Genomic DNA, 18,459 nt, shown 5'->3' with positions numbered 1-18,459 from the left:
ATGTGCTTAGTTTTCTTAAAGTAACGCTCAGCATTGACTTGAATACATACAAACATGTTTGCAGGAGGCATGTGTACTCTAAATTTTTTTAAATGAACTTCAGTAAAGTTTTTTGTTGTTGGTAGATGGAATCTGCTTACGAATTTCTTTTTTTTTTTTTTCTGTTGGTTAAAGCAACTGGTGAGGTCACTTCTTTCAAAGATTGTTTTACAGTAACAAGAAGTAAGACCACATTTTTGTGTTCTAGAATTTGGATTGTTCACTTAATCTACTGGTTTTGTTTATTGGTTCAGTTTCCTCTGTAAAACAAAAGAAAAGTTACTTCTAAATCTTAGAATCAGAAATTCCTGAAGGGCTTTTGTTCAAAAGCTATCTTTAGTCCTAGAGATTCTGTTCTCTCCAAATGGGGATGTGGAAGCAGAGATTAAGTTGACCCATCCAAGGCCATATAGACTTACTCTGTGTGAACACATGGGTGTTAGAAACAACATTGACCAAGGTGCCCCTTAACTAAGCCTGAAAGTCAATCTATCATGAATGTGGCGCACATCACCCAGCCTGATAGAAAGCCTTGCAAAAGATGGAGGTTCCCTGAGCCATGGCATACTCCTTGATCTCAGAGCCGGGGAAGGACCTCCATGTCAGTGAACTTGGCACTCCCAGCCAAAGAAATCTTGGCCCACGGAGACATTTGATGTTGTGTCTGAGAATAGGTCACCAACCTAAAACATCACATGAATGTGGCACAAAGAGGGCTAGTGAAGGAAAAAGCCAGGAATAATGATTTGTATCAGGAACGTTGTGGGAAAAACATAGGAAACAATTAAATGTTGGGGTATGATCAAGTTCAAAGATTTCTCTTAGCAATTCCTGTAGCATTCCCTCACACTAGCATCCACAACACAGAGGATTCAATGTGCCATGCCAAAAGAAAATTAAAAAAAAAAAATACTCTAACCCACAGTCCCTTGAGCATCCTGAGGAATGACTGTGTGGGCAACCCAGTCCTCGTTTCTCTCACTTCTGTAAGAGCCAGTGCCATCATCTAGAACTTAAGGTATAGGGATAATGATTTCAGGGGAAACTGGAGGATATAAGAAACGGACTGAATTCCCCAGCCCACAGTTAGACAAGCAGAATTCAGAACCTGAGGCCACTGGGCCCCTCATGTGACCTTCCTTAATTCTCTAGTAGCTGTGGCAGGAACACCGTCCTCTGGGCTGTAGGGACAGGCGAGGGTACCAGTGCCCTCAGTGACCCGGGCCTCCCAGAGGCTCTGCTGTGCTGGAGAACTGTTCCAGTGACTGAGTACAGGCTTTGGGGCTTCGCCAGAGACACAGCAAATTGGTCACAAGGTTTTGTTTTTTTAAAAAATGTTGACTTGTTTTTGAGAGAGCAAGCCAGGGAGGGGCAGAGGGAGGGGGACAGAGGATCCAGAGCAGGGTCCGTGCTGCAAGCACTGAGCCCCGATGGTGCTGCCGCGGGGCTTGAACTCAGGAACCGTACGATCGCTGACCTGAGCCGAAGTCGGAGGCTCAGCTGACTGAGCCACTCAGGTGCCCCTGCTCACAGGTTTTAAAACTGCTCTTAACCTAAGGAAACCCGTCTCCTTCCCTGCTTCCTTATTGGGGTAATTCATGGGCCTGATTTGGGCTTCAACTAATACTTTTTTGTTGCCTTTAAGGAGATGGGAAGTAAAATCTTTTTTTTTTTTTTTCAACGTTTATTTATTTTTGGGACAGAGAGAGACAGAGCATGAACGGGGGAGGGGCAGAGAGAGAGGGAGACACAGAATCGGAAACAGGCTCCAGGCTCTGAGCCATCAGCCCAGAGCCCGACGCGGGGCTCCAACTCACGGACCGCGAGATCATGACCTGGCTGAAGTCGGACGCTTAACCGACTGCGCCACCCAGGCGCCCCAGTAAAATCTTTTTTTTACAAAAAAGGAAAAGCATTGAAGAGTAGCTTTTTCTATGCGTAAAGACTCAGTATCTGAGTATATTGCCAGTCCCCTCTCTGTGCCCGTAGAATGTAAACATTCTTCAAGCGCTCTTACCTTGTTTCTCCAGAAAAAACAAACCTCTGTCTTTCCCTTCGCAGAGAAAGGAGAACTCTTTGTACCTTCTCCCAGTTACTTTGATGTTGTCTACCTGAACCCGGACAGGCAGGCTGTGGTTCCTTGTCGAGTGACTGTCCCGTCGGCCAGAGTCACCCTCCACAGGGAGTTCCCTGCCAAGGAAATCCCAGCCAATGGGACAGACATTGTTTACGACATGAAGAGGGGCTTTGTGTATCTGCAACCTCATTCCGACCACCAGGGGGTGGTCTACTGCAAGGCGGAGGCTGGGGGCAAGTCTCAGATCTCAGTCAAGTACCAACTACTGTATGTGGAAGGTAAGCCTGCCCCGACGAGCGCCTAGACTTCAGTCTCTTCCAGCTGGCCCGTCTCAGGCACTGCTCTTCCAAACTATGGATGGAAATCAGGAGGCACAGAATGCTGTTCTTAAAGGCTCCTCTACTGCACTGCCATTTCTAGAACTGCCTGTGACCCTGAGCTAACACCCCTTGACTCCCTTCACCCATTGCTCGCTCTAGTACTATATCTGTGTGATGTATCAGCAATTCTCCAGTTCTTCCAGCCTTTCAGAACATCTTCTGTGATGAGAGCATCCTCTTTGTTGTGACCCAAATCTGTGGTTTCCTAAGGGCACCATCCCTCGCCAACTCAAGGTCAAGCTCTTCTTGTGTCTGTTCCCCCTTCCTCACCCTCGTTCTCTCATTTGCTGTTAGGAACCTCTGCTCCTCCGAGTCTCGCGGCTCCACCAGCTTTTTCTTCTCCTTTCCATTCATTCCCCTCATTTGCTCATTGTCCTCCTTGTCACTGGGTGACGTCGACATCCACTTGGAGCTCATCCACCTAGTTCACTGCCTCGACCCTCCACCTCAGGCACCCCTCCCTCCCTCAGCCGCACCTTCAGCCTGCCCACAGCTACACCTGCTCCGACTTGAGGATCACTCACGGAGTCAGACACCAACTTGATGAAGGACCTCATCCTTGCCCAGATTGTTGCTCAGTGTTCACTGACTCCTGTGTGTGTGTCCTCATCTTTGCCGTCCACCCCTGCGTTCCCCTCTGCTCTCCCGCCCTCCCCACCCCCACCCTGCTTGGGGTCCAGGACTCGACATGGCTAAGCTCTCTGCCCGTGCCCTCAACTCTTTGCCCGCCTGTTGTCCTCCCACTGTCCAGGGAAATACCTCCCTAGAGCACATACTTGTACCCTTTCTCCATGCCGAGGGCTCCTGGAAAATCCCATGGATGTGTACATTCAGTCTCTTCCGATTGGCCTAACTCCCCACTTCTTGAAGGGACTGAAGCATGCTCAAATCTCTCCACTAAACATTGAACTGTTTTTAACCTGATCATTTTAATGTTTATTTTTGAGACAGAGAAACAGAGTACAAGCAGGGGAGGGGCAGAGGGGCAGAGAGAGAGAGGGAGACATAGGATCCGAAGCAGGCTCCGAGCTGTCAGCACAGAACCTGACGCTGGGCTCGAACTCACGAACCGTGAGGTCATGACCTGAGCCGAAGTCGGACGCTTAACTGAGTGAGCCACCCAGGTACCCCTGGGTTCCCACTTTTCTTAGAACTCTAGTCGGAATCTTCCATGTGGGTTGAGGTGCCCTCGGCCCTCTGCCCTGCTCCACAGCCTGCCTGGCCTTGGTCTACCTCACAGCCGCAGCTCACACAGTGATTCCCCCGGTGACTTCCTGCTTCTCCCTCCATGCCTGGCAAGCTCACCCTTCAGGTTTTAGTTCAAACATTGTTCCCTCAAGGAAGCCATTCTTGCTTTTCAGGCTACTCTGAACTTGCAGAACATGCTGGTCTTCTTCATAGTACAACCCAAGTTGAACATTAACTATCCAATTGTTTAGTGTCTGCCTCCTTCAGACCATGAAGAGAGGTCCCCAAGGGCTCAGAGACCATGTCTGTGCTGTTCGCTGCTGTAGCCCCTGCTCCTAGTCCATTGGCTTGCTCAAGGCCGCCATCAAAATTATTTAAGTGAACTGACCCCCGTGTTTCTAAAATGCTGTCAAGTAAAGCAAGCAGATGGCAGTAGTTGTACCTTTCCTCCAAACATCCTTTTTCGTTAGATTCAGACTTGCTCCTTTTCCTTCTGAGGATGGACAGCCACACACCTGTCTGGTCCTTTTCACTCCTTCAGCCGCCCTCCTTCCCGCCAGCCTTCTCTATGTTCTGCTCACTCTGTCCCCAAGCACCTTCTTCTCCCTTACCTTCTTTATTCCCCTTATTCCCACAACTTTTAGCCGCCTCCTTTAACATAAATGTAATGGCTGGGCCTGGGGGTTCTGGATGAGCACCCCATTCTGGACTGCCAGTGTGGAGAGGAGGCTTCACCGGAAACCAGAAGTGATGGGATAGTCTAGGTCTGAAGCCGGCTGGGAAGCTGGAAGGAAGGCAGACATGTCACAGCTCAGTTCCAAGAACAGAATATGCCTCGAGGTTTGTCTTCAACATCATACCCGTGGATTCTGTCTCACTTGCCCTGTCTCCTGTTTCCTTCCAGTTCCCAGAGGCCCTCCGTCAACAACCATCTTGGCATCCTCAAACAGAGTGAGGAGTGGGGATGACATCAGCGTCCTCTGTACCGTCCTGGGGGAACCTGATGTCGAGGTGGAATTCAGGTGGATCTACCCAGGACAGAAGGTAAGGGCTGTGCCCCTTCTCAGCCAGCTCAGGACATTTAGTTTTGTCCTCCAACCCCACCCCCAGGTGAAGAGGTCATAACTTAACGAGTGTGAGCAGTGTGTGAAACTGTATCAGGGGCCAGGTTTTACTTGTTTTCTAAGCTGTTCCAGTAATATTTACAAGTGGCTCTTTTAAAGGACAGGAAAAAAAAAGTGGGTTCCATTAGGCAGTTCAGTGTACCTTCTTTATATGTTATTTTTCTTCATAACCCTTAAGCAGGGACGGAGCCTGAAAGAGAAAGGAGGGGGCTCCCTCTTTCTCCACCCCCATTTCTGGGTCAATTGGAGGCCAACTCGTCTCCCTCAGAGTGTGCTCCCTATACGAGCTATGCCCCGTGGTGAGCACATCCACCAAGTGGGCATATAAACCTAGGCCCTGGCAAAAAGGTGCCGTGAGGCCAGAGATAATTTTAAAATAGACTTTCCATAAGAGCAACACCCCCACATTTAGCCTCCGTGCCCGTTTTGCTCGCTAAAATAAACAGCTTTGCTACCAACATGGAATAATCCCTTCGTTGCCAGAGAAGATTTGGCCTCCTAAGACATACTCAGTGGCCAATACACTTCTGGCTCAGGGGCTGTGATTGGTGGAAAATAAGTCTCCCTGGAGAAAAAATATTTTCCTGGTAGTAGGTACTTGTTTTTAAAAAGTGTGGTCACACTTTGAAGACATCCATGATTTTCAATGGAAGTGTGTTTTGGTTTTTGTTTTTGTTTTTTAATGAGCAGAAAGTGTATTTATTAATACTGGTGATATTACAATCCTGTTCAGCAAATCCAAAACACACAACATTCGGCTCACCATAGTTGGGTGCAGCTTCTCCAAAGTGACCACCTCACTTTCTAGAAATAGGGAGTTAGATCATCCAGGGCATCGTGGCATCCATTCTTGGTACAACTTTGCTCCCACTGGAGTCCTTTGGCCTGGCTGTTTCTACTTCTCCCTTCACCAAATCTGAACAATGGGGAGCTCTCATTTACTTACACAGTGAGTGCGTCAGGCTTTTCTGGCTTTAAATTCTTTTTTTTAAATTTTTATTAAAATTTTTTTTAACGTTTTGTTCATTTTTGAGACAGAGAGAGACCGAGCATGAGTGGGGGAGGGGCAGAGAGAGAGGGAGACACAGCATCCGAAGCAGGCTCCAGGCTCTGAGCCGTCAGCACAGAGCCCGATGTGGGGCTCGAACTCAGACTGTGAGATCATGACCTGAGCTGAAGCCGGACGCTTAACCGACTGAGCCACCCAGGTGCCCCATCTGGCTTTAAATTCTATAGTCCCAGAACTATTGAGTGGGCAATGTGAAGGGGGGAGCAGCAGAAATTTTTATCCATGTTTCTTGCCTAGTACCAGTTCTATGTTCTTGGGGTTCCAAAAGAATTTAAGTGGAAACTTAGCAAAACGAGCATTCCAAACAGTGTAGTGTTTGCATATACTGTAAAAGCTCCCCTGTGCTGTATGTACCGAATAGTCTTTTAGGTGTTTGGGCAAGAACCTCCCCACCGCCTCAGTGGTGTGGGGTGAATGGGACCTGTTTACAGCAGCCTATTGCTTGTGCTGCAGCGCTTGGGGGTGTTGTTCAACAGGATGAAAGGCCTGTGACGATTCAAGACACTTGGCGGCTGATCCACAGAGGACTGGGGCACACCACAAGAATCTCCCAGAGCATCCTGACAGTTGAAGACGTTGCAACCACTGATGTAGGGTATTACATTTGCACTGCTCGGAATCTCCAAGGGGAGACTACAGTAGCGACCACTGTTGAGTTTTCCTGACTTGGAAAATGAGGTATAATGAATTGAGGGCAAGTTCATTTGTGCACATGGCCGGCTTTGGGGTTCTGGTGACTCCTGCTTTGCCGGAGGCTGCCGTTTGGTGCCCAACCCCGCCCCCTGCCCTGAGAGTCAGACCCAGACGTCCAAACTCAAAGGAAGTCATTCGGCCTAATAGTGTTAACTCCTGACAGAAAGCATGTATTTTGATTGCTTACCTATGTATCTGCATTTCTACTTTTTATAATAAAAAAGCATAGATGTTAACTTTGTATACTCATTTCTATTCAATGGGCAGGTTTTGGTACAAAATGGGCTAAGTGTTCGGTTTTTTGGTTGAAGGATTTGTTGGGGGCACTGCTTGGGTCAACGCCAAAGATTCTATTCCATAACACAGGAGATCTAAAAATTAAGTGATATGTGGTTCAACTATATATTCAAAATGATGTGAAGGTATCAAAAACTGAGGCAAACGTGCCCTTTTTTAGGCTGCTGCACTCCAAAGTACTAGCTCTCGATGAGTCATTCAGTAAGAAGCAAACATGTGCTTTTAGAACTTTAACTTTCCATATAGGTTTCTGATTCAAGGAAGATTCAGCTTCATTTAGGCTTTTTTACTACCTCCAAAAATGTTTGCACTGTGGCTGTTCTCATTTTCTTACCTGATACAGCAGAAATTGTTAAAGTCAGTTGCGGTTTCTCCAGTACCCATAGCTGGGAATTCAGAGAAGCTTACCTGTGAGTCTAGCTCTGTGAGCCGGATTTCAGCCCATGACCAACTGGGTGGTTGCACTGGAAACCCCTGGGGACACAGCTGAAGAGGAGACGAACGGTCACCGGTACCTTGAGAAGGGCTGAAAACTGGGTGACGCTTCGGAGGGTGGAGTAGGTCAGACGTCGCAATCCTTATGTTGAATATTCCAGCATTATTTATTTGATCAAAGTAAAATACACTTTCCATCACTACAAACTGAGCACAACTACGGTTTACACATCCTTATTTTTATGACGTGCCAACGTTTTCCGTCCTACGTGAGAAACATTTGGTTTGAGAAAAAAAAAAGTCTTAAAGTTCTGTTTTGTTTCCTATCTTCTCTCCTATTGTCTCCCATTCTCTGAAGACATTTTGTATTAATTGTGTAAGATTGATTTCCCCAGACACCTAAATGGTATGGAGGATAGCAGGGAACAGCACAAGAGTTACCATGCCTAGGAGATGGATGGCAAACCCAACTTTGGCTAATGGCATTGAAAACAACGCAGAAGGGCAAGCAGAGAGCTATTCCCGGAGGTGGCAGTGAGCCTAAATTCCCATTTATCAGAGGCAAACACGGAAGGTAACATTCATAATACACTGCTGGAGGTTAAGGGCTTCAGACACAATCACTAATAAAAACAAGCATGCATCGTGAATATCAGCTTGCTATGTAGCGTCCATGTAGATGACGACTCAAATATCCACCTCTAGTATCCTGAATCTGTTCTTACACTACAGGAGTTACTTGTACAGCCACTGGACGTCAGCAACGCGGGTTAGTAAATACTGACATGCAGGGACAGGGAGATAAAGCCACAGTTCTTCCTTCTACTTCCCCCCAAAGTATCAGAATTGGGGGAGGTAATAAGTTTTGAAGAGAAATTGAATTGCAGCTTGGAGGGCGTCGTACACATCACATCTTCCACCCACTGACTGACCATTCTGCTACCTCAAGGACAGAGAAGGATTCCTCCAAGAGGACACAGAAGCTTAGCACTATCTTTCCAGAATGCATTAAGTGCATCATTGCCCTACACCAGCTGCTCCTACTCAGCCATAAGCACTGAATCCTACCTTACTCCGTTCTACTAGCTAATGCCTTATTCTTCATTCTCTTTAGGGTTTCCCAACATTTTTACTGTCACATCCAGGCCTTGGTTTGTTTGGAAAGTGGTTTTGGCACCTTGATGACGAGCTGGCTCTGGAAAACCTATTCCTTGTCCCAGAGAAGAGTAGGTAGGAGGTAGAAGGTTTGCTTTTGTGGCTCTGGTGAGGGGTGGGGAGTTGGGGGGGGGGGGAAGGGTGTGTGCGGAGAAGAGGAAGAGGGCAGAAATGAAGACAATGGAAGAGCCAACAATCTGTGGGGATAGCTCAGGTCAAGGTAAAAATAAGGCAGAAGCAAACCCACTGGTCCTGCCCCTTTTCTTTATACAGATTTTTAGAAAAATTAGGGTCTTATATTTGCTCATAGCCTGAGAAAATAGATTGTAGTATAATGTTAGGTTTACAGAGGGAAGTTAAAAACCTACAGAAAAAAATCTAGCTAGTTTGAACTGATGTGGCTGAACACTGAGAGACTGCCAGCAAGTTATCGCAGAAGGACAGAGCTGTACGGACATGGACGAGTCCCAGCTCGTCGTGTCATTACCGCTCCCCACTGTCAAGGGCTGAGCCAAGTTGGTGGTAGAGAGTCTTAATTCAAGCAACTACTGCTCCTCCCTCTATGGCTTTTGCGGAAGTGCATACACGGACTAGCATTCGGTTAGTACATACCCAGCTGTGTGGGGCACCTGCCTTCCAGGACACAGCGAAGGAGGCGGCATCAGACACGGGACAGTCTGCCGCATCCATTCCACCACACATCCCCAGTCAGACCAAAACACAAATCCCAAGAAGGTGTCCGCGGTGAAGAACATTATAAAGGTTATACATCTTTATCTTAACAGGCCCCTGAGAGTTTTCTTTCTGCCTTATGCTTAGGTGAAAAAGGCAACAAACAAGACCCTCTTGTTCTTTAAGTGCTTTGTGCAACAGCGTCCATCCACGCGGATCCGTTCTGAGGTCTTTGGCGAGGGGGCTCTTGGACGGGGTCCAAGTCTTCCTCCAGAGTGTTCCAGTCTCAGAAGGAGCCTCGGGGGCGGCGACTCTCCAGTTCCAGCGTGGTTACTACACGTCCGCTACTGTAGCTCTCACTCTGTCGAGCGTGGTTAGGGTCAGTCCCGCACACCTGTTACAGATGCTTTCCGACAGTCTCCCAGCTTCCAGAAGGCGTCATCTGGGTGAGATGCTGGGGCTGGGGCAGGAGCCGGAGTTCCTCGGTGGCTGGAAGGGGATGGCGGCGGACGTGGGGGACCTCTTAGGGCTGCACAGGTCCCCGTTGTGCAGCTTCCACAGCAGCTCCTCGTTCTCCATGGACAGTCTCTTGTTGACTTTGGACTCCTTCTCCAGGGACTCCTGCAGAACTGCCTGCTCAGTGGAAAGTTGCCTTGAAGACAAAAAAAAGAGCCACAAACCATGTGAATCTAAGTTAAAAGTAACTTGAAAAAATTCTTACTATTTAAAAAAAAACGTTTACTTTTGAGAGAGAGAGAATGCAAGTGGGGGAGGGGCAGAAAGAGAGGGAGAGAGAGAATCCCAAGCAGGCTCTATGCTGTCAGTGCAGAGCCTGATGTGGGGCTTGAACTCACAAACCATGAGAGCGTGGCCTGAACCGAAGTCAGACACTCAACCGACTGAGCCACCCAGGTGCCCTGAAAAAATTCTTACCATTTGAGCCCCCAAAACAATCCCTTTGGAACAAAAGGGAATCCTGCACAGAGCTGCAAGGTGTGGGGGCTTTGGCTGGTGGAGAAACGCTGGGCACGTGAGCCAAAGGAAGAGCACGTTTGGGGGCGAGTTGATAGTCGGCTAGGATAGTCTCCATGTCTTAGGAATGTCTTCTGTCCTAAGACAGAAGGGTCCCCCAAGGGTCTCGGGGACGGCTTGCCTATTTAGGGGACAAGCCATTCAGTCAACACCACTGTGGTAAAAGCATGCATGGCTCCAATCCTATTTTCCACATGGAAATCAGTACCTGTTTAACCACACACTTCAACCCCATTTCCAGAGGTACATGGGTGGAGTGCAGTAAGAACGTAACACTGGACATGGGAGCTCAGGAACAGTAGGGAACAGTAGGGCCATTTTTACCTTGAAATTGCCATGTGCTTGTCCATCCGAGCTTTCAATTCCTCATTCTCCTGCTGGAATCGCTTCAGTTTGTCAACCAATGCTGTGTTGTTGTCCACCTTGGTGTAAACGAGAATGCCAACATTTTTACATTAAAAATAAAGCCCCTCACTCCCTGAGGCACGTTCCAGACACCAGCACAGAGATTTCATTAAGGTAAGTTTGAAGATCTACTAACATATCTGTACACTGACATGCTGTGAAAAGATTCTAAGGCAGCCAACACAAAGCACCTGGATATGTATTTTTTTTTTTAATTTTTTTTTTTTTTCAACGTTTATTTATTTTTGGGACAGAGAGAGACAGAGCATGAACGGGGGAGGGGCAGAGAGAGAGGGAGACACAGAATCGGAAACAGGCTCCAGGCTCTGAGCCATCAGCCCAGAGCCCGACGCGGGGCTCGAGCTCACGGACCGCGAGATCGTGACCTGGCTGAAGTCGGACGCTTAACCGACTGCGCCACCCAGGCGCCCCCTGGATATGTATTTTTAAAAACTGTAAGCTAGGCCGCGTGAAAACTGACAGACCCATGGGTAACTGGTTTGTCCTAGGTCATACTGTTTTTAGAATTGCCCCCCAGAGAATTGGTGCCCTGCCCTGGGCAACACTGGGGGCTGTGCCTCTTTCATAAGTTTCCAGGTGGTGAAATGAAAACAGCAGCCAGCCTGCCTGGGTCTGTCAAGGGCACTACAGTTTCCTACAGCCAATTCAGGAGAAGACAAAAAATCCCCATGTTCGATGAAAACTCCTAGTAAGCCTACAGTTCACAATTCTTGGCAGTGTTTTCTATGGCCTTAAATGTGGTTTCCAATCTCTCTCTGGCATTTACCTCTGTAAGTCACAAGGCTCTGTAGAGCATCAGTTGAGAGAAGGGACACTAGAGAAAGCCTCCCTCCTCAGTTCAGTTGGAGATATTTTGTTCTCCTGCTGGCCTGGCCCGGGCTAAACTTGCAAGGAAAAGGAATTGATCAGTGAAGATATTAAAGCATAAAATCCCAGAAGCCATATAATCACTTAACGTGATGATGAGCTGATCACATCCCATTTACTTTCGAAAGGTAAGATTTGATTACTTGCTTAGGAGGTGAGATCACAGCTCTGTCAGAATTAATTCTAATCCCTGTCTTTGTAGTGCATGACTAATCTACTCTGATTATGACTTCTTGGTTGGGAATCCTATTGTCCTTAACGTTTCCTATTACCCAGATCAACAGTGAGGACAAGCCAGTCAGGTGGAATTTCAAAAAAAAAAAAAAAAAAAAAAAAAAAAATGAGACTAGATTCTTGTAAGAAAAAGAGAACCTTGGAATTTCCAGTAATTATAAAGGATTTCAAGATAAAACATGAGGTGGGGAAATCTCGAATTAGAGACTGGGCCATGACTGGCCTGATGAGATGATCGCATCCAATTCCTCATTTTATTTATTTTAAAATTTGTTTTTAGTGTTTATTTTTTAGTGAGAGTCAGAGCACAAGCAGGAGAGGGGCTGAGAGAGAGGGAGACACAGAATGGGAAGCAGGCTTCAGGCTCTGAGCTGTCAGCATAGAGCCTGACGCAGGTCTCCAACTCATGAACCATGAGATCATGACCTGAGCCGAAGTTGGATGCTTAACCATCTGAGCCATTCAGGCACCCCAATTCCCTCATTTTAAAGGAGAGGGTTTGGAGAGTGTGATGCTAAGTGAAATAAGTCATACAGAGAAAGACAGATACCATATGTTTTCACTCTTATGTGGATCCTGAGAAGCTTAACAGAAGACCATGCGGGAGGGGTGGGGGGGACAAAAAAGAGGTTAGAGAGGGAGGGAGCCAAAACATAAGAGACTCTTAAAAACTGAGAACAAACTGAGGGTTGATGAGGGGGTGGGAGGGAGGGGAGGGTGGGTGATGGGTATTGAGGAGGGCACATGTTGGGATGAACATTGGGTGTTGTGTGGAAACCAATTTGACAATAAATTTCATGTTAGGAAAGGAGAGGGGAGGGGAGGGGAGGGGAGGGAAGGGAACTAGCCATGGGGACGTCACACAGCTAACCACTGGCAGAATTCGTTCTCATACTGAAGCTTTCCTACTGACAAAGCCTCCTTGTTTTCTGAGAGTCTTATTTTCTACAGAGGTTTGGAGCTTACAAACATACCTCATTTTATTGTATTTCACTTCTTTGTGCTTTGCAGAAACTGTGTTTTTTTTTTTTTTTTAAATACAAATTGAAGGTGTGTGGCGACCCGTGTCGAGCAAGTCTGTTGGTGCCATTTGTCCAACAGCGTTTACTCATTTTAATGTCTCTTGTCATATTTTGGTAATTCTGGGAATATTTCTAACTTTTTCAATATTATCACATTTGCTATGGTGACCTGTGATTACAACTCACTGGAAGCTTAAATGGTTAGCATGTTTTTAATTAAGGTCTGTGCACTTTTTTTTTTTTTTTTTTTTTTTTAAGATACAACACTATTGCACATGAATAGACTTTTCTATGCACCGGGAAACCAAAAAGTTCAATTGAGTCACTTTATTGCAATATTGGCATTGTGGTGGTCTGAAACTGAACCCATGTTATCTTTGAGGTATGCCTGTAAATAAAGTAACCCTGGGTTTACTTGTTCTATTAACTCATTCTTCTGCATATGTGTAGGCAATGCTAACTAATACCATGATCCCTCTTGTGCATGGCAAGAAACAAAAATATTTACAGCTCAACAAAAATTAAAATGTGCTGGTAATTTTACAGTAGAGGCTGTTTTTCATGTATATGGTATTTTGACAAGTTCTGATGCATGGTAGCATATGGGGCAACAAATTATTAACAGGGTTATCTGCACCATCGATGACTGCCAGATTAGCTGAGTTATCAGGCTTGACACACAGGGTGACCTTTGGCAGGAACTGGTATAAATACTAGGTTAGCCCTGTTAATAATCCCTAAGAGATCTTTTTTCCTTCCTTTAAAAAAAACAAAAACAAAAACAAAAAAACAAAAAAGCAACCTTGAGACACCTGGGTAGCTCAGTCGGTTAAGCATCTGACTTCAGCTCAGGTCATGATCTACCGGTCAGTAAGTTCGAGCCCCACATCGGGCTCTGTGCTGACAGCTCAGAGCCTGGAGTCTGCTTTGGATTCTGTCTCCCTCTCTCTCTGCCCTTCCCCTGCTCACACTCTGTCTCTCTCAGAACTAAACATTAAAATTTTTTAAAATCCATAAAACAAGGGAAGGGAAGGGAAGGGAAGGGAAGGGAAGGGAAGGGAAGGGAAGGGAAGGGAAGGGAAAAAAGAAAGAAAAATTAAAAAAACATAAAACAAAACTGCCCAGCAATTCAAAATGCCCGTAGATCCAGACGGGGGCTCCGCCCTCAACTCCCTCAATAGAGATGTAATGATGTCTCTATAAGAAAACTGAACCAAACACCAAACCCCAAATGAACAAAAAAACAAACAAAGAGTGACCTCCAGGCTCCCTACTGTCCAGAGCTGGTTTGGGCACTCACTCACTCAACAATGAGTCACTTATAACTAGGGGACAAGGGACAAGCACAGTGAGGCAGCTGGGATAGTCAAGAGCAAAGTACACAACGGCTGGGACCACGTAAGCTGCCTTGCCAAACCCTGCCCCCTTGGTGAGACTCCTGGCCACCAGCCACTGAGCTCCAGGGCTGGGCACACCGCTCACACACGGCCTCGTGGCTGTGGACTCGTCACTGGCTAACATAAGGGCTCTGTCCTAGAGGCCACAAGCTAAGCTTCATTCATATTTTTCATAATGCTTGCATTTGTCCAACCGAGTTAATGTCATTAGAGTACAGCTCTTTTATCACATTCTAATTCACGACAAAGATGAAGAATCGAGACAGCAAACTGAATTGCCCTAATGTGATTAACTTACACAGTCATCTGTTTCGGGCATAGGACACCAGCTCAGAGTTGGTGATTATTAAAGTACTGATTTTACGATATTTTAAAATTCTTCTTAGGTGGGTTAAGATTCACAGACCACTTGAAATGGAAGCCTAATTTGTTTGTTGTGCTTTTTCCAAGGACCCAAATTCTGTTTTACATGTTCCTTGCAAAAAAAAAGTTCCAAAAGGAAGCAATACATAAGCCTGGAGCAAACACACAGAAGGAAATGTACCTTCTTTTACCTTGTGCACATTTCCAAGTATCTGTAAGTAGCAGTTAAAACCACTCCACAGTTGTAGTTCAGAGCCCAGTTCCTATTCCACAGACATTGTTCTATTGGGTCAAACTCTGAAAGAAACATACCAGTTTCTCCATTTTCATTAACTTGACGTCCTGCTGATGCAGTTTTTCATTCTTGATCTCCAGCACGGCTTTCAGGCTTTCTAACTCTTGCTCCAGGTACATGATCTGAGGGTTCTTCTGGAATAGACACAGCAGAGCACAGCTTTGACTCATCACATAACACAAGATGTTCAAATTCTTAACCCAGTCTTTGATGAGATTTAGAACCTGAGCAAACAGGCAGCAAGAGATTTCTACCTTCTTACAGCTGCTTCACAGAAAGGTAAAAAGAAAAGTTAAGAGAACTACAAGCCCAAAGTCTTCGGTTCTAAGAACATAAGAAAACGTTTCACCTTTGAAAATCTCACTCATTTATCAAGAATTCATTTATCAGGAACTTAAGATCGAAAAATATTTTACTGGAAGAGGAAAAAAAAAAACATTGCTTATAATACAAAACGACTGTCAATAGGGATGAGGCCATTACAAGCCCTTTCCTGGTGTTTGGAGGGAAAAAAGGCAACAGCTGTTCTCTCAACAAAGTTAGTCAACTGATCAGGAAGAAAAAGGCAGTATATTTATAGTGCTCTCTGGAAAACGACAAAATAACCATAATGTTCTGAGTCTTTTGGATTTTTATTATGGTGGGATTATACCCGCCTGGCCATACTTCTCTTTTACACTTTTTGTCTATTTTAATATGCACCATTAAAATGCTGTCCAAGATGGGTGGCTCAGTTGATTGAGTGTCTGACTTTGGCTCAGTTCGTGAGTTTGAGTCCTGAATTGGGCTGGTCGCTGACCGTGTGGAGCCTGCTTGGAATTCTCCCTCTCTCCCCCTCTCTCTGCCCCCCCCCCCCCCCCGGCTTTCTCTCTCTCCCTCCTCTCTCTCTCTCTCAAAATAAATAAATAAACTTTAAAAAATAAAATAAAATGCTGTCCGAGGTAAAAAAGGGGAGATGTTCTCTTAGATGACACCACTAAGGTGGAATCCTGGCTCCTTGCTTTATTTCTGGACATCCAAGTGAACCATCCAAAATGTCTGATACGAACAAACAGTGCAAGATCTACTGATCACATGGTGAATGAGGGGCTTTCTTAGACAAGCATCAGTGGTGTCGATCATCCAAACTATCCTTCTGGGCAGTGGTTAATGCTCTGGACCAATCCTTAGGGAAGACCAGGTAATGAATCTTCAGGGATTACCTATTCAAACACTTCACTACACAGGAGACTGTGAGTTCCACAACCCAGGCAACCTGTTCTGGGAATGTGCCAGAGCCAAAAAGTTCCCCGGGCGGGGATCACACCCAGGTCTGTATCACTAGAGCTCTTTCCAAAATTTCCGAAGTCTCATACACTGTCATCCTTTTACATATGAGGGTTTTTTTTGTTTTTGTTTGTTTTTTTTTTTTTTGCCCTGAAGATAGAAAATCCTATCTTTTGTTAAAAGGAAACAGTGTAATTTACTCTGTCATTTTTTAATTTATTTTTTTATGTTTCTTTATTTTGAAAAAGAAAAAAAGAGCATGATCGGGGAAGAGGCAGAGAGAGAGAGACACAGAGAGTATCCCAAGCAGGTTGTGTGCTGTCAGTGCAGAGCCTGATGTGGGGCTTGAACTCACCAACCAGGAGATCATGACCTGAGCTGAAATCAAGAGTCAGAAGTTTGGTGAGCCACCCAGGTGTCCCTACTTTGTCGATTTTTAAAAATTAGAGCATCTAGAGCCCTGCTCCCACTTCTCTGCCCGCCTGTCCCTTTCTCAAATGTGCTCTCCCACAACAGCAGGGAGGCAGGAGATAACCCCGCTTTCCTCAATCTGCTTCCATTAGTTTTCAAAAGCTGCTGCACTTCCAGGAAGCTCTTTAAAAATCTGCTCCTGGAACCCTGTGTAAGGTTTACAGCCTGCATTTAAGTCTAGATTTTTTGTTGTGTTTTGTTTTAAATCATTGCTTTGTCCAAGAATCTTCCAGAATAAATAGCTTTGAAGTTGCATTGAATATGACCTCATCTAATTGCATTCAAATGTCTAAGAGGGTACCCAGAGACATCAGCAAAAGAGTTCACTGAGAGACCCACACACGTGTGCTTCTTGAGCCGGCAGATTCTAAGTGGGAAATAACTTTTCCTGCAGCCCCGTGCACACGTGTATGGAATGAAAACGGTGGCACCGAAGACAGAAACAGGAAACATTTTTTAAATTCTCAAAAGTAGGATGGGGGCAGGGGAGGAGGGATACAAGTTCCAAGAGAAAGCTGAGCTTACAAGATAAATCTGTACTTTTCGAAAGGGAGGATTACCCCTATGGCCCACTGCTGAGACATAACAAGGCAAAGGATGAAATGCCTGTAGGATTACAATATGCATCAACCTTGACAACATAAGCTGAGCGAAAGAAGCCAGACACAAAAGGCCACACAGAACACGATTCCATTTATATGAACCTCCAGAGTAGGAAACTCCATGGAGACAGAAAGAAGTGTGGGGTTTCCCTGGGGCTGGGGGGTTTCGGGGGTGGGGGGAGGAAGGTGAAATGACTGCGAACGGGCACAGGGTTTCTTTTTGAGGAGACAAAATGTTCTGTAATTAGATAATGGTGACCAATGCACAACTTGCAAATCACTGAACTGTACATTGAAAAGGGTATTAAATTTTTTTTTTTTTTAAAGGGGGCACCTGGGTGGCTCAGTGGGTTGAGCGCTGACTGGCTCACATCATGATCTCACGGTTCATGAGTTTGAACTCCGCATCAGGCTCTGTGTTGACAGCTCAGAGCCTGGAGCCTGCTTCGGATCTTGTCTCTGTCTCTCTCTCTGCCCCTCCCCCACTCTGTCTCTCAAAAATATAAAAAAAAATTAAAAGGGTGAATGTCGTGGTACGTCGATTATATCTCAGGCTACCAGTTAGTTTAAAAACAAACAAACAAACAAAGGGTAGTCCTCACATGAAACCCTGACGCTCACTGACAGTTGTCCTGTCTTCCTGAAGTTATTAGCCTAGACTGCTTGCAATCTACTGGGCTTGACCTGTATGTGGTTCGTAGAATTTCTAAAAGGACACCAAGAAACAAGCCAGTTTAAAAATCACTCTGCAATTTGGAGAAGGATTCCAAAGCCCTATTATTTCTCTAGCTGCTGAACACTGACTGGACCCTAAAAGGCAGCTGAGCAGAAGGAAACTCAGGAGTGATGGAGAAGCACACACAACTTACTAAATTTGCTTTCTCTCTTGATATTCTTTTTTGTTCTTCTGATTTCAACTTTTCATTTAAAGCATCATTTTCACTCTTCAGATCACTGATTTGTTTCTAAAACAAACAATGAAATGTGGAACACAAGTTAACAAGCAGACACCAGAAACACAGCAAATGTACACAGAAACATTACCCAAACCACAGGAACCTCAAGAATGAGGGCACTTTTGGGGGGCGGGGCTAAGTGAGATTTACTCACCTCTAATGATTCCTGCTTCTCAAAAAGCATATCCTCGAGGGATTTCTTTTCTATTTCATGGCTTTTCTTGATTTCTGGAAAGAAGTAATTTTTTGGAGGCAACGACATCATATAAGATCACTGTATTCTACAGTTGTTAAAGCACGTAGATGTAAGAGTTAATTAAGAAGCCGTATGACTATGTTACTTTATAAGATGTTATTATACAAATTAAACCATCTATTCTCAGATTAGCCCTATGAAGG

At 45.5% G+C, this 18,459-nt stretch overlaps 2 protein-coding genes across 10 annotated transcripts in view; one reads left to right on the top strand and one right to left on the bottom strand.

The window, feature by feature from the left end:
• PDGFRL (platelet derived growth factor receptor like) overlaps positions 1-6,806 on the top strand; it is a 70,360-nt gene extending 63,554 nt beyond the window's left edge. The window contains exons 4-6 of the mRNA XM_086702868.1: positions 2,101-2,394; positions 4,589-4,728; positions 6,354-6,806. Of these exons, the coding sequence (XP_086558994.1) occupies positions 2,101-2,394; positions 4,589-4,728; positions 6,354-6,542 (623 nt within the window). The 3' untranslated portion in view covers positions 6,543-6,806. The remainder of the gene's footprint in view (positions 1-2,100; positions 2,395-4,588; positions 4,729-6,353) is intronic.
• A 2,401-nt stretch (positions 6,807-9,207) lies between these two features.
• The window catches only part of MTUS1 (microtubule associated scaffold protein 1), a 173,261-nt gene continuing 164,009 nt past the window's right edge, over positions 9,208-18,459 (bottom strand). For 8 of the 9 annotated variants that reach the window (XM_086702850.1, XM_025932939.2, XM_086702852.1 and 5 more), the window contains 5 exons: positions 18,215-18,288; positions 17,974-18,069; positions 14,783-14,899; positions 10,486-10,583; positions 9,208-9,781 (listed from right to left, as the gene is read on the bottom strand). In XM_086702850.1, coding sequence (XP_086558976.1) covers positions 9,568-9,781; positions 10,486-10,583; positions 14,783-14,899; positions 17,974-18,069; positions 18,215-18,288 — 599 coding nt within the window. In that variant the 3' untranslated portion in view covers positions 9,208-9,567. The remainder of the gene's footprint in view (positions 9,782-10,485; positions 10,584-14,782; positions 14,900-17,973; positions 18,070-18,214; positions 18,289-18,459) is intronic. The other variant, XM_086702851.1, reaches the window with a different exon arrangement.

Source organism: Puma concolor, chromosome B1, assembly GCF_028749965.1.
Source record: "Puma concolor isolate L17-30 chromosome B1, mPumCon1.1.hap2, whole genome shotgun sequence".
Classification (NCBI taxonomy): Eukaryota; Metazoa; Chordata; class Mammalia; order Carnivora; family Felidae; genus Puma; species Puma concolor.
Note: the sequence above shows the minus strand (reverse complement) of the source record. Positions and strands in the feature narration are given on the sequence as shown.